We start from the raw sequence: 15,935 nt of genomic DNA, 5'->3' as shown, positions 1-15,935 counted from the left end.
TAATCTGATACGCTGAACACTCTCATGAATATTAATATTCACGTGCACGCATCCCGCCGTACTGCGTCATCGCTAGCGCGCGCAGTTCGCTGGCGGAAAGAAAAACTGAGGCGAGTAAGTCGTGCTAAACTGAAAGCGTAAAAAAAAATGTTTTTTTATTATTTCTTAAGAAAGCAGTTTTAACACGAGCATGGATGGTGTGTGTTGCTGAAGTAGCGGAAGTACGGTCGAAAGCAGTAAGTTGTGTACGGTACCAAAAAGTGCTAACGGACGTGGGAAGTTAGTTTTGTCAAGTTGAACGAACGGTAAGCCTGCTTGTCGGCCTCATGTTTATTTTCACGTTCAGCTCAGGTTCCGAATTAGTGAATTCGACCGTAAGTACTAGTCTACTTCAACATCTGAAAAATATAACAAACTCCATAACTCAACTGGTATAAGACGAAGACGAAGAGAGGTTTCTGTGAACGGTTAGAAACTGCACTGACTCTGTGCTCGCGCGAGGTTTTTCGCGCGCATCTGGTATATCGACGACGTTGTTGTCACTCATCATGTTCGGATGAACACCGACGATGTGAATTCCAGAATCTGCAAGCATTAACTTCGCGGTCCTTATTTCTTTCTGGGATTTTTGTTTTGAATAGGATTCTCCTCACCCCAGCTGTTCCTTTTTTCAGGCCGCTGAACTGTTTCTTTGGTAAACCCATCCTCCCTCCTCCTGTATCATGATGTGATACTTCCAACACTGCTCGAGTTACGAATTTTACTAGGAAATATATTTTCTAAAAATGTATTTTATCAATGTAATCTAAATTGTGTCACCCTGCCTAACCACAAAGAGAACTTTTTGTTCACTATTTTACTATATACAAGTTCTTTTTACAGAATGTAAACTACAGATAAATGTAAGTCTGTATTAAGCCTTATATTGATTGTGCTTTGGGGTAAAGCCGGAGTCAGTAGGCCGCACAGGACCCCAAAGGTCACAGGTTCGAGTGTCACCTCCTCCTGCAGTAACTTTGACCAATGTTCCAGTCCTACATTGCTCCAGTAAAACTTACCCAGCTATATCAAAGTGGTAAATACTTGTAAGTAGCTAAGCCCTGTAAATTGCTTTTGAGAAAACTATCAGCTAACTGTCAGTTAGCTACAAACAACTTTCAAGTCCCTTGAGTTCTTAAGTTGAAGAGATGGCGTACAATTATTTTGTTGTTGATGTTTTCAGCTTTAGTCATGCTCTTCAACCCATTTGTTCTGGCAGGGTGTTTTTACAGGAGTAATTCAGATTTAGTACCTTGATTAAGGGACTGCAGTGAGTGTTGGTGTTTGAAGTTCATGTTCTTTAACCACTGGACCCCCCTGCTCTCTTATGTATATTTATTGTGTAGTAACATTTTCTTTATTGTCCCATTTTTGTCAGTTAAGCCAGACCTAAGGGGCACCTCACATCATGTCTAAGGATGACCATGGTGTGGATATTCAGCCAAGGACTGAAAATGATAGAAAACGTAAATTACCATGTAAGTGATCTTGAATTTGTTAAAACATGACAAAGTGATAGGTGTGGACTTAGAAGAGTCTGTACACCTATTTATCTAGCAATAGCTAAATATATCATTATTATTAATCATATTTACCACAGGTGATGTAAAGAGGGATATAGAACTGTTGTATGAAGCTGTGCCCCAGCTCTCCAAAGTGTTTACCATTATTGACAGGATTGGTGAAGGTAAGAACATATCACTTTAGCAGCAATTAAGGACAATTCTGAGATGTATAGGTATTGAAGTGAAACACTGTGATGCTTTATGAGCTTTCTGACATGTTCTTGATTTTGCCCACCCTCAGGTACATTCAGCTCAGTGTACTTGGCAGAAGCCCGGATGAAGAGTGGGATCACGGAGAAGTTTGCTCTGAAACACCTTATCCCCACCAGCCACCCAATACGGATTGCTGCAGAGCTGCAGTGTTTAACTGTTGCTGGGTGAGTCACTCTCTCTCCTCCATAGGGTGCTTTCCAGTGCTGTTTTCGCACTTATGGCCACAGGAAGCAGTTCTGTACCCTTACCTGCTAAGTATCACTTCATTCTGTATAAACTGCACTGTAAATGAAGTTATGCCGACAAGGTAATGTTTACCACTGAGTACCATTTTATCACACAGAGATGAACTGCATATGGTGTTCATCATTTGTTGAGGGAGCAGGCATTCTGAAAAGCTGTCTCAGTACAATAACCAAGCACAGAGTGAATTTAGAGCCATTGTTTTTTCCACAAACCTGTTTTTTGTATAGATGTTTTAAAACCCCATCCATCCATTTTTAGAAACTGCTTGTCTCTAGTACAGGGTCACAGTGATTGGGTGTCTATCCCAAAGTATAGGGCATAAGGCAGGGTACATCCTGGACTGGATACCAGGTCATCACAGGGCAATTGCACACACTCATTCACTTAGACACACATGTGAAGCGCAACCCACCCAAACACGAGAACATGGAAAATCCACAGACATACCTGAATTTACATTACATTTATTCATTTAGCTGATGCTTTTCTTCAAAGCAATTTACAGTGTTACAGTACTTATTTACCCATTTATACAGCTGAATAATTTTACTGAAGAAATTTAGGGTACGTACCTTGCTTAAGGGTACCACCACTGAAGGTGGGAACTGAACCTGAGACCTTTGGGTGCAAAGGCAGCCGCCCTAACTGCTATGCTAACAGCTATCCCATAATTTGAACCAAGAGCCATGGGATACTAGTGCTGCTGTGCTGCCATGCCATCATGTAGCTGTAGCTTGTCCATAAGAAATAAAATTTCCTTGCACAGGACAGCATATAGGTAAAATTGTCTTAAATCTAACATTATACCTGCATAGCCATATGTTCCACTTAATGTTTTCTATTCCTGATTGTTGGCTGAGTAGAGGAGGAGTAAAGCATAGTTTAGAATGAGTGTTGGTAGACACCATTTGGACAGGTGTGCTACAGCAAGTGTGTGTGTTCTTAATGGTGGCAATTGCTTAAGATCAGTGAAACAAGTAGAGTAGTCAGGCTTGCAGCAGCTTAAATGTTCATAGTAAATACGATAACTTTTTTTTTGTCCCGTGAAATACAGAATTGAGCCACATACTTTAAAGCAGTTAACGCATCAGGGTTTGAAGTACATTACAAAGAAGGGACCATGTTTGTGTTCATCTGTCTGTCTTTTATGAGCCAGACTTGAGACTGAAGAGTGTTCATTAGAGATGGAAAGACCAAGGGCAAAAACAACACACTGATTAGTTTTGCACACTCGAGACGGCCTTCGTCTTGGAAGTCTGCGATAGTATTTGTTTTCTTTTGACTGAAAATCTGAGGGAAAAAGTTGCCTTTTAAATGTCCCCAATGTTCTTTTCAAAAGAGATTCGTCTTTTTTTTCGTTGGATGTTCATTGTAGTCACTTCATTACTTTAATAAATCATTTTCTGCGTGCTATAAACAGAATTATGAATTGCCCATTGCTGTTCTCCACTTAATGTAATATCACAAAAGAATAATAAATTCTGCCACTGCAATGGTTCTTCCAGGTTAATCAGCAGAATGATTGACATTTTACTGCTAAAACATGCTGTGCATGTTCTATTTTGTTTGTTGATATATCACATAACTGATTTCAAAAATGTTTTGCATTGTATCCTCATTTTTACAGACCTATTAAACATCTGATATAGGGTTTGAAGAATTGCAGATTGACAAATAGTCTTAATAATGTATCATGTCTTATTTTTGTGGTAGCCCCCACCCCTCCATAGTTGATGGAATAGTACTAACCTTAAAGCAGCTGGATATGAGAAATGTTTTTGGAATACTGCTATGTTCTGGTGCCCTGATCAAGTTTCTCAAAATGGTTAAATGTTAAGTATTTATCCAGAATTGAACTGGTATTTTAAAACCAAAGATCCATTCTAGCGTGTTTGGATTTCTCTCAGCACTGATTTGTAGATGTATTTATATTTCAACTAAAATATTTGAATAGTGAAGAGATTTTAAAGAGATTTACAGCAATGGCTTTTTTTTCCAGATTTATTGCTATAGTCCCAGGTATAGTGATGAGGTAATATTTAATTAGCAGATGAGCTGATGTAATTGTTCAGTGTTTAACAAACAAAACATGAAGAAAACAGATGTTGAACCATTGTGTGTGAGGGCTGTTGATTAAATGAGGTCACGTGTTCTTTGTAGTGGGAAAGAAAACGTCATGGGAGTAACGTATTGCTTCAGAAAAGATGATCACATAGTCATCGTTATGCCATACATGGAACATCAGGCATTTGTGGTGAGTAGCCAAACTAAACGCTCAAAGCCAGAGGTGCTGTCTTTTTCTGTTGAATCTATTAATCCTGAAAAAAATTGTGACATGTCACTTGATCCCACTGTCCAGGACATTTTAGGGTCCCTGAGTTTCGAAGAAGTACGACAGTATATTTATCACTTGCTCAAAGCCCTTGCACACATCCACCACTTTGGAATCATCCATCGGGACATCAAGCCCAGTAACTTCCTGTACAACCGGCTGGAAAAGAGGTATTTGTGCTTCAGTGGCTGCATCATTCTCTGGATCACAGACTGCGGTGCGAGCCAGTAAAAGTAGTCTGTCCTCCTTCCCCCCTGCTCGAGTCTTGCAAGATCTGTTGTCTTTGCCAAAGTTACGTTGGTCTTGCATAGTTGGATTCCATTTCTATTCCCTGAACTCCAAATATGTTTTAGTAAAGATGTGTGGGAGTGTACCAAATCAAAATCTGAACAGCTGCACAAAATAGCTTTCAAATTTTTGTCTACAGCATTTCATGCATTAACCCTAGAGAGCATCTTTTAAGGTGTACGAATATATGTCATAATACACTTTATTTTACATATCCCCTTTATAAGCAGCTTCTCAAAAGTGCTTCACAAAAAAATATATGTTACATATATATGTGCTTGTACCTCAACTTACAAACACTATTAGGACCAGAAGTCTTTTCATAATATGAAGCCATATCAAAGTTTAATCAACTTTAAAAGGACAAAATAAAAATCACTCCTGTACAGCTCTTAGAGGCACTCAGAATAGCAGTTCAAATGGGGAAGCATCTAATTGTGCAAAGGGGAAATGCAGGACATTCTGCTCTATAACAGACAAATTCTGCAAAATAGAGTAGTGAAGAAAATGCAGTTCAAAGTAAATAAACTATGAAATGTTTCTATTTATGAAAATGTGTAACTTGAATGTGTGTGTGTAGAGATAAATTTACAAAAGAGTGTATTACTATAACAAATAGGGTCATGTGCCACTTAACGACTGACCGCTTATATGACAGTGGTCTCAAGATTATAATGGAAGGAAAACTTATCGACGGGCGACATCGTGGCACAACACGTTACTCCCGTGTTCGTGGTGGTGCTGCTGTAAAGAAACATACTGCACTGCTAGTCATATAAAAGTATTGCACATACAATTAGGTACAGTACATAATTGATAATGATGAAACACCTATGTTAATGGTTTATGTATTATACTGTACTCTTTCTACTTGTAAAAAAGTTGACTGTAAAACAGTACGCCAGCAGCAGCGTCATAAACCTTGTTTACCACGTGTCTTGCCTTGAGGCTATACCATCTAGGTTTGTATACTGTAATTAGACTCTATGATGTTAACGACAACAAAATCGCCTAACACCACATTTCTCAGAACGTATCCCCATTGTTAAGCGATGCGTGTCTGTATAGGGAAAATGCATATATAAGTGATGAACAGGGAAGGATGAAACAGACCAGAAAAAATGGTGCCCTCTAATGTGTGATGTATAAGTAATTTTGAACAGATAGCTCTTTAGCCTGGATTTGAAGGTGTCCAGAGTAGGAGAATCCCTGATTTTCTCTGGGGTGGAATTCCACAGTTTAGGACCATTGGAGGAGAAAGTGTGATTTCCCATGGAATGCATGCAGATGGGCTAAAACACAAGGGTGTGTCCTGTGATTCCAGATATGCCCTTGTGGATTTCGGCTTGGCTCAGGGCACCTCGGACACACAGATCGAGCTCCTCAAGGCTCCCACGGTGAAGCGCCCCCTGGAGAGCAGGTCTGCAGCTAGGCCCACAGCCTCCTCTGGGAACAAGGCACCAGCGTGCGCATCGAGCACTGCAGAATCCACAACTCAGCACTCCTCTACAGCACTACCTAAGAGATCGCTGTCAGTGGCACGGATGAAATACGGCAAGGTGCTGCTTCAGATTGCTCCTAGTACCTTGAGGTCAAATGGTCTGCTCTTGATTTTATTGCTTAGTTGAAACATCTGCTCAACTTATCTACTGTTTTTACAGTTGGATATTACTGTGGAGAAAGTCAGGTCAAGGGTAGTATAGCAGGGCCCACCTTGGGGTTTGTACTGGGAAACCTTCAGGTTATACATCTTTGTCCTTGGACTCTGTCCTCTATGGTGCCCAGCGTAGCAAGCAGTGAAAGTTTTCAGGAAAGCAATTTTTTGTACTGGAAATCCCTCTGTCACCACATGGGGGTGCTGCATGTAAAGAATCTGGAGTGTGGGTGTGTTTGTTACGGCCAGTGGCCCAAATATCATTAGATTATCACAGGAAAAGGCCTCTTCAGAAAGAAGTTGTGGGGGGGGGGGGGGGTCTGCATTTTGCACCATGGGCACTGATATTTTCTTTCACATTGTGGGTGTGCTGGTCCGTCTGAACCCTGCTGCTGTTCATGCTGCGGGATCACGGTGTCACAGGTTCTAACTGAAGCTTTTAAACTCTGTTAGGAATCTGTGACCATTGGTCCAGCGCAAAGGTCTGTGTTTGGGGAGAGAAACCTGAACAGCTTACATTCCATAGAAGGGGCCATCCTCAAGGTATCGCATCCATACTGTTTAATTGTATTCTCAAAAAAGAAAATCAAATGCATCTATATTCTGGGAGACATGCCAGTGAATGGACATGTTAATGCTCTAATAAAAATTAAAGTTTATGAAATTGTATGGGGGTAACTCTGTGGTGTAATTGATGTAGAGGAGTGTGTTTTATATATTCCAGAGTGCAAAGAAAACTAGGCATGTTGATCTTGGGTTGACATCTGTGCTTTTGTTCTTTTAAGCAGCTGGTGAGGCCAACAGCGAGGAAGACAGTTGTGCCAAAGCGGAGAGCCACCCCAGCTAAGGCACTAGCAGCCAGCCAGAGGCCCAAGATCAGCAGACTGGGGCCAGGCCTCACCTGCAGCTGCTACATGACGGACCGCGTGTGCAATGTCTGTCTGTCCAGGTACGAGATTTGTGTGGCACAGGGCAGTGTACCTGGTGGGCTCAAATTAATTTACCTGAAGTCTGTATCTCCAGTCTTATTTCTGTCTTCATCTGTGTGAATTTTCATTCCTCCCTGAGCATTTTGCCACTTGAACTAATTATTTCCTTTATTACACACATTTAGTGATCTCTTAGTACTATAACTGCAGTTTTTATTTATTTAAAAAAAGCACTTCGGGGCTTTGTCTGAAGATCTATGATGTACACTATCACAGAACAGTATGTCACTATGTGTCACGCAAGAAATTTTCTGAAGTTAAATATAAAAATGTGCTGGATTTGACTCAACTTCATTTTATGTAGGTTTATTTATAGTAATGGTTCATTTATTGTAAGACACAAAAACATACATTTGGCAGCTAAGGCTGAACTAGGTGAAGTGCAGACATGAGTATTAGCGTGTAGTACTTGTGATGGTTGCTACACATCGCTTCTTTGTGACAGTTACTCTCTCAGCCTTTGCGCACACATATCCAGTCTTCAATGAATTCCGTATGAGCTGCACAAGTAGTCCAGCATGCAGTGCAGAGCTGTGTGTTCCTGTGGCCTTTTGCAGACATGTCCACTTAGTGTAATGGCTATGGAACCATGTTAGCGGGTAGAACTGAAGCATTTACTATTACTTTTCTGTTGAATTATTTTGGGCTGCAAGCCAAGGCTCTTATCTCTAAGGCAGTGCACATCTACACAGAAGGACCTTCAAGCTCAGGTTGCAGGTACAGTACCAGGGTTTACTCAAGGGCAGTGTGTGCTGTACTTTGGCATGTAAGATATGGAATTTACACTCACTACATTGAAGTGGTGCCCATTGATTATTCCAACTACACAGCATACAGCAACATGCAGAATTACCTGACTTCGGGTTAGTCATTGTTGACTTGTTCACCCCAAGGGGGTTGGAGCCATGTACAGCAGGGTTCGGTGGCTGGGCGCTGTGTCATGCCAGAAGTCATGGGGTGTATGATCAGTACGATGCCCGCCTTCAGCTCACGTCTCGTCGTCTGCTACAGGAAGCAACAGGTGGCCCCCAGGGCAGGCACTCCTGGCTTCAGAGCACCTGAAGTCCTTACCAAGTGCTCCAATCAAGGAACAGGTATGTAAAGCTCCACTGCTACGAATTCACTAGAGCTGCTGGCATGTGGATTTCAGTATAGGCCCATAGAAGGATGTGTGTCACTACTTTAAAATCAGCTGTGTGTTCATCAGCTTGATTTCTGCTGGTGCCATTGTTAGACTTCTTTGCCTTATAATACATTAAAAGCAGAGAGGCCCAAAGCCTTTTATTTTTGCAGCTCACTGTGACATATGGAGTTTATTTGGAAGCGAATTGTGACACCATTAGGCCATTTCCTGTTTTGCTGACTGGATGCAGAGATACACATGATTGTAATAGAGCCTTTCCCCCTCCCCACACACTTTCACTCTTTTCACACAGCTCCTCTTCTGTCCTGCAGGAGCGATGTGACTAGATGAGTTGTACAGTAAAAACTTGACCTTGAAACCAATGCTTGTGCCATAGCTTCTTGAATTAACTTTAGTCCCATCGTTGGCTGTACCCTGGGATCATATAGAGGTTCTTTAGATAAATCCAGAGCAGGGTCATAGACGTAGCTGACTTTTTTTGATAGGAGGGAGATGAATGCATTGCAGTTCTCGCAGTGGTCTCTGCATGTAGGGCCCTGAGCTGTAGAAGCACTGCTGGAGAAACACACAGGTGTGTGTACATGCAGGCTGAGCTGTGATTTACTCCTCTCTGTGGAGTTTGGTGTCTGACTGTCTGAGTTGAGTCCTGCTCCCCAGAGCCACAGCAGACAGGCAGTCAGAGTGCAGCAGGCCAAGCACGGGGAGCTCGGCCAAGAGCTACGCCTGAACCCCTCGTCAGACCCACTGCAAATAATTAACATTATTAAATGTCTCAAATGTAAGCACACCTGCTACTCCCTAATGCAGCTATAGAGAATATACACACTGTCAGGTATGCAACATCAGCTAGCGCCTAGTAGATATTCGTTTTGTTCCAGCACTAGGGCTCCGATTGAACAAATGGGAAACAAAACTGAAAATCAGCTCTGGGAACCAGTGTGGTAATAGTTTTTTGTGTTGACTGAAATGTGAGCACAACCACAATAAGCTTCCTAAATTTAAAGCATCAGCTTCATGCATATTGTGTAATTCACTAAATGCACACAGCTAAGGCCTGTGCCTCAAAGGCATTCTGTGAAAAATATTTGGTGGCTACCCTACCGCCATAAGGGGGTCACCATGGACTCCAACTAGTGCTTTAAGGTTTCAAAGATGATGAAAATCTAATAAGACCACTGTGGAGTTCTTAAATCAGACTGAAGACCCAATGGAACTTGTCTTGCAGTTGTAATTTACTGAGCAGCAATAGAATATTTGTTTCAGGTCCATTCCTCTGAACTTGTACACGATTGATACATAGGTTAAATAAGCTGGTACTTACTGTAAATAGTGGTATGTTTACAGAAAATTCCTTGGCAACCAGTACAACTTACTGTGGACTATAGCTTCCTACAATACCCTGTTATTCTGGGGCCAGCATTGTTCTGCCTGTAATTGTTTGCATGTACTTCCACATCTTCATGCTTTGTCAGGAAAGGATGCAGGGGACTTTTCCCACATACCAAAGCCACAGGAATACAACCTGGAACAAAAAGTTCATTTCTCCCCCTTTTTGTTATTTGTGCACTTATGCATTATTGAGAAATGATGAGGTACAGGCGAAGCCTGGCCAGTAGCTCTTGTGGAAATCAAGTACGGGAGGGTCAAAGGGAGTGAAATGGTCTTGATCAGCACAGTAAGCTGACTTTAAGATAGAACAATGGTGCATCTCAGCTCTTCAAGCACAGTTTGCAGGAATCCTCTCCAGCTGCTCTGGTTGTGTTGCATTGCTATGTCCTGTGGGTACTTACATATAATGTTTAACATTTAGATAACATGCCCAAGTGTCTGCGGACAAAGGTGTTGGCTAAATATAAATACCCAAAAATTATTCTCCATATTCAGAAGCAGATTAATCAGTGTTTACTGACATTCTCTCGGCAGCAATTGACATATGGTCTGCGGGTGTGATTCTGCTCTCGCTGCTGAGTGCCAGATACCCATTTTTCAAAGCGAGTGATGACCTGGTGGCTTTGACACAAATCATGACCATACGGGGATCCAAGGAGACCATACGGGCAGCTAAGAAGTTTGGTATGTTTGTCTCTCCAGTCTTATGAATCACTACCTTAAGCTATACTTATTTTGGTGCATAGTTTAAGGGGCCTGTAAGTTAGTTTCAGAGGAAATATATCCTTAAATATAACTATTCTTGAGCATGGATCAATGACACCACATGCAGCCTCAATAGCAGATTTGTATGCGCATTTAGATTAGTGAGGTGTTTTCAGGATTAGCCAAATCAGATGGAGAACAGGAAACAATATAAAAATGCATTCAAGCAGTAAAATAACTTCACTGTTGAGTGCTGTAAGCCACTTTCTCTACTTCCCTTGCAGGCAAGGCAGTGCTGTGCAGCCATGAGCTGCCAACCCAGGATCTCCGTACCCTGTGTGAGAGACTGAGGGGCACCCAGCCATCTGCAGAGGACAAAGTGAAAGATTTAGACAGCCTGGACAAGCAGCACCCCCTTGATCGAGGTACCACGGAGGAGGACAAGAGAGGGTGGGACTGTGTACCTAATGCTGTCTATGATCTACTAGACAAACTCCTTGATTTAAATCCAGCTACAAGGATAACAGCACCCAAAGCACTGCACCATCCACTCTTCAAAGACTTACGATAACATTTGTTTCACAAGAGATGAGCAAGCCGCTCACTGGTGGTGCTATTTTACACTTGAATAGTTTTTATACCCTTGTCCTGTAATCCTTTGTATTGTGTTGCGGTGGCACTCAGCCTCTTCCTGTTCCTGGCAATCCATCACAAGGCACGTGGCAGGAAGGGATGTATGGATTTCCTGTTTTTCATTAGTGTGCCATTTGCAGCATGGACTAGCAGTGCAGCCCTTTAAATATATTCACCCATTTGTTTTAGCTTTTATGTCATGTTTATCATTTTAATTAAAGTTTATTGCAGTTCTACTCTTTTTTCAAAATTAAGGTTGATTCTTGAAGGTCTACATTACTGCCTTTTTCTGAAGTTTAGAAGTATATTGTTAAAATATACTCCAGTAAAATTAGGTGTTTAAGATGTTGACCATGCAGCCACAACTGATGGATCAGGGATATGGGAGGTTCTCTGAATTACCAAAGGATTTATTCTGTGCTGGGGCTGGCCATTAACAGTCTGAGGAGAAACACCTGGCTACACTTGCAAGGGGGAAAGTGTATGGAAAAGCTGCAGGAACACACCCTTATTTGTAATAATTCTGTGCTATTCAGAACTGATCCCCCCTTTTTGTGAACCTGTTACTTTGGAGGAAAAAGTTTAGTTAAGCTTTGATTTTTTCATGATTATTGCATTTGCAGGCATAACACATTGTGTTAATTCCTCCACCAAAACCCTCATTAAAAAAACTACAAATCTCTCCAGCCAGGCCACACAGCTGTGGAAGGGATTACCAGATCAAACCAGGTACCTAATGAGCCTGCCACTAATGCAAGAGTTCCTCAGCAAGTCCTGGGCCCAGTTCACACCACTGACAATGTATTGGGAACATCACGTTACTATTCATAACAAATGGCATTTTGACAAGGCGGCAAGATAAATATCCAGGAGCCTGGAAAAAATTTGTGGCATTTTAACTGGTCCTTCCCATTTCAATGCTGTTAATGTTTTCATGCTGGAAAGATTATTCTTTACATAATTTAATAGGTAATGTCCCATAAATATTCCATGTTGCCATCACCAGAGGGTCCTTTCACCTTAACATTCAATTTGAGTTTGGAAAGTAAAAATAACCCTGTATAGCTGCTAACTGGGCAAATAATCCTGGAATCCACAAAGTAGTGAGGAAAGAAAAAAAAAAAAGGTTAACAAAAGCAAATCATCCTTCACAAATTTAACAGGACTGACTCCTTGTATTGTCACCAGCCTTGTCCCCAAACCACCAGAGCCCACTGGTAGCAGAGAGCCGCCAAGGCATCCAAGCTCCAGGGCTGATCACGCCAATACAACTGGAAAATAGTCATTTAACTCTTCAAATGGCATTTTTACTCCAGTCTGGCATGTAACTTTTTTGAAAAAAAAATGGTTGCAGATGTCTTCACCTCAACTGTGCACAATTCTGGAAAGTTTTAAATATGTATATAAATTGTTCTGAGCTACTTCTGCTATTTAGGTTATTTAAGCACAAGATACAGGCTAGAATGGGTGAGCTGGGGTGTCAATTTTCCAATAGGACAATATCTAAGAGTACAAATTGGCAAGAATCAAAAAAAGCTAAATTCTATGTGTTGACTTCATGCATCAAATTAAGTCTGTAGAAGTTTCTGAAAGACTGGTAGAATATTTCACCAGTCAAGGTTTAAACAGATACACAGGTGACAAGTGCTTTAGACATTAATGCAGCCTTGTAGCCTGAACAGTTAAGGGTACTACAGCAGGAACTAGCAACAATGTACTTAACCTGAATTGTTCCCATAAAACATTCTTCATACAAGGACATATTTTCCTTGAACAAGCTTGTATATCATTGAGCTTAAATACACCAGGACAATAAAAATATGCAAAAAAAATTGCATCAGCTACCAGGTGCACAAGCAAATTTTTGCTCTCTCCACAACACAGCATAGTCAACGTAGACCAAAATGCAATTCAAGGACAACGAAGAGCACAGACAAGTTCTTTCAGTGCCTCATTTTCCACAGAACAAGCCCCTCACGCAGTCTGGCGCGTATCAGTTGTCTGTTAGCGAACCCCTCACTTGTGCTGAGAACGCCCAACCCTGCTGCTGTTGCCCTCTCAACCTGACTGGACGATACTAGAAGTTTTACAGGAACATTGGTCCATGGCAATGTGTGACATAAAACACAGAAAGGCCTACTGTGGCCAGACGACAACACAGACTCAGAGTCTGCTATTGAGATCGAGGGATGGAACGGCAGCTCTTCGGGGAGGTAGTAAGTTAATGGGAGAGGACTTTAACAGCTATTGGCCAACACCCAGCTCTCCATCACTGCCCCTGCTGAACGCAAACACATTTACAGTCATTTGGTTAACGTGGTCCAGGTAGATTTGGACTCTTGGAATGTACTGGATTTTGTCTGTTTTTTGTAGACATAAGCACATAAATAAAGAGGGGAAAAACTCCAAATATTTACTTGCAGAATACATGTCAAGATGAAATCCCAGTGGGAATCCTCATGTGATTTCAACAGCCATTAGAAATGGCAGGTTAGGGTCAGAGAGAGAAGCTTATTAAGAACATGTGGTCCTCATGTTATCATTGCTGGACAGTGTCCCATGTCAAGGTCATTCCTAAAGAGACCTCCAGTACGCTCATTTCTTCATGGCTTGACCTTCCATGCTGCATTCAGGTCTTTGACTCCAACCTCAGTACAATGATCTCAGGGATTCATACCCAGGGTCTTCAATTGCAAGGAGCTGATTACTGTATTTTAAAGACTTTCTTTTTAAAAAATATAGTATATATAATTCTATGTTTAGAATGTGTTGGGCTTTCATTTTTCAGACTAATTCATGTTTTTGCGACCCACAAACTGCATCCGTGACACAAACCGGGATTTGACATCCAATCTGTGCTGAGAAAGGAAATGGAAAAAGTGAATATGGAGATGGGTCTAGGCATTACTCCCAGTCACAAACAAGCGTGTTCTACCACTACCAAAGGAAAAAATTCCAATATTAGTCAGAGCATAAACATGAGTAATGTGTTTTTGTTTAAAACAACTGGGAAAATTATCCAATGTCAGTCCTCTCATCAGCAGCTCTCTCTCTCTCCATACTGCTCCCTGACAGGTTTATGCAGTTCTGGAGTCCTACTCTACACTCCAATATCTACAGTAATTTCTATCCCATTCATTTTACTGTGATTAAGGAAGTCTTATCACCTTGTTCTGTCATGGAGCATGAAGTGCATCCTTAATGTGTGAAATGACAATGATTTTGTATCTGAATAAACAAAACTGGGATAGCACAGTGGTGCAGCAGGTAGCACTGGTACTTCAGTGCCTCAGCTATGGGTTTTGGACAGAGGTTTGAATCCTCTGTGAAGCTGGCATGTTTTCCATGTTTTGGGTGGATTTCTTCCGGGTGCTCTGGTGTCCTCACACAATCTAAAGACATGTTTCAAGGGGAAATGGTGATTAAGCTACGTGTGACTGCGTGTGTTAAATTCCTTTGCTGCATGGATGGGCTACATGTAAGTAGATTAGTGTACTTAGCTCTGTAAATTACTGTGGAAAACAGTGTCGGTTAAATATGAATTAGTAGTAGTAATATATAACATAAAAATGCAATATCTGACATCCCTTACGTCAAGTGGAAAGGAGGTACCAAGTATAGCAGTGTTCATTTAGAAAGTCAATTTGAAGTAAAACTTCTCATTTTGTCTTTTTGCAAACTGCCACCAACACAAGCCCTAAATAAATGTTTCTACAGGAAACAATACACGTTCCCTCATAGGAAGCTGATGTTTCCAAATAAAACCTGCTGTATTTCAGGGTGTGCTCATTTCCGGCACCTTCTACATTTCAGCCACGGTTCTGCCTCCACTACCTTCTCAGCAGCATCAGGGGCAGCGGAAAGGACTTTCAGCATTGAGAGTGAAAGCTGCCACATCTGTTGCAGGCATCTTTGGAGATCGAATGGAAGAACGCGTCTTCAGACCAAGTGGATCTTAATGCAATTAGAGGCTCAGGCCTAAGCATGTGGTTGTGCTTAGGCTGGGGGGGGGTACGAAGTTGTGGTTTTCTCAGGTTTGTTTTTTGTGTGGTCCTTGGGACCTCTGGCTGGACTGACCATGAGCTGCACCGCTTTCAAAGCAATAACGTAATTAAGTGGGCCTTCCTGGCAGGCCCAGGAGCAGCAGAGATGTTCCGCTTTCCCTCGCATACCACCTTGAAATACTGCTTTAATTTTTCAGTGGCACTGCAAAAATTTTACTGTTAAATATGAAGTCGGATATAATGAATTTCCAATATGACCTGCAGGTACCATGCAAGTTTTCACCAATGAAATGTTTTACTTTTTTTTTTTTGTTTGTTTCTTTTTTAAACTAACTTTCTTAGCAGTATTTTTTATAAAGATCTGTAACCATTCTAAAAATATTATTTCTGGGATGAACTCAGATCAGGGTACAATTTGTAATAGCCTGGGTGGGCACACTTTCATTTCAACTTAATACAAAACCTCAAGGACAACACCCAGAATGCATGGCAGTAATAACACTGCAGTAAAAATTACACATAATTATTCATGTTGATGTAACAAAACACTGCAAACCTGGCAATGACAATCATCCTGACTCCACTTACTGGAGATTTTGCTGTAAACTACTCTCATCGGCACACAGCTACCAGCAGCCCAAGACACCTACACCACACGCTGCCTCAGAAAGACGATACGCATCATGAGAGATCATAGTCATCCTGCACGGGCACTTTTCTCTTCCCTGCCATCT

At 41.4% G+C, this 15,935-nt stretch overlaps 1 protein-coding gene across 4 annotated transcripts; it reads left to right on the top strand.

Annotated features, from left to right (window-relative positions):
* Nucleotides 1-70: 70 nt before the first annotated feature.
* On the top strand, nt 71-11,410 carry cdc7 (cell division cycle 7 homolog (S. cerevisiae)). Of its 4 annotated transcripts, none has more exons than XM_018730848.2 (12): nt 71-114; nt 1,418-1,517; nt 1,640-1,726; nt 1,846-1,981; nt 4,224-4,317; nt 4,423-4,565; nt 6,008-6,242; nt 6,791-6,880; nt 7,123-7,286; nt 8,338-8,420; nt 10,394-10,543; nt 10,849-11,410. In XM_018730848.2, exons 2-12 carry the CDS (start codon nt 1,448-1,450, stop codon nt 11,133-11,135), a joined length of 1,539 nt encoding a protein of 512 aa, XP_018586364.2. In that variant the 5' UTR covers nt 71-114; nt 1,418-1,447; the 3' UTR covers nt 11,136-11,410. The 4 variants fall into 4 exon arrangements, with proteins under 4 accessions (XP_018586364.2, XP_018586365.2, XP_018586363.2 ...); XM_018730849.2 differs by having other exon boundaries at nt 82-305; nt 7,126-7,286; XM_018730847.2 differs by having other exon boundaries at nt 82-305.
* The last annotated feature ends 4,525 nt before the right edge of the window (nt 11,411-15,935 follow it).

The sequence above is a fragment of the Scleropages formosus genome, chromosome 25, assembly GCF_900964775.1.
Source record: "Scleropages formosus chromosome 25, fSclFor1.1, whole genome shotgun sequence".
Taxonomy (NCBI): Eukaryota; Metazoa; Chordata; class Actinopteri; order Osteoglossiformes; family Osteoglossidae; genus Scleropages; species Scleropages formosus.
This window is presented reverse-complemented; position numbering and strand designations above follow the sequence as displayed.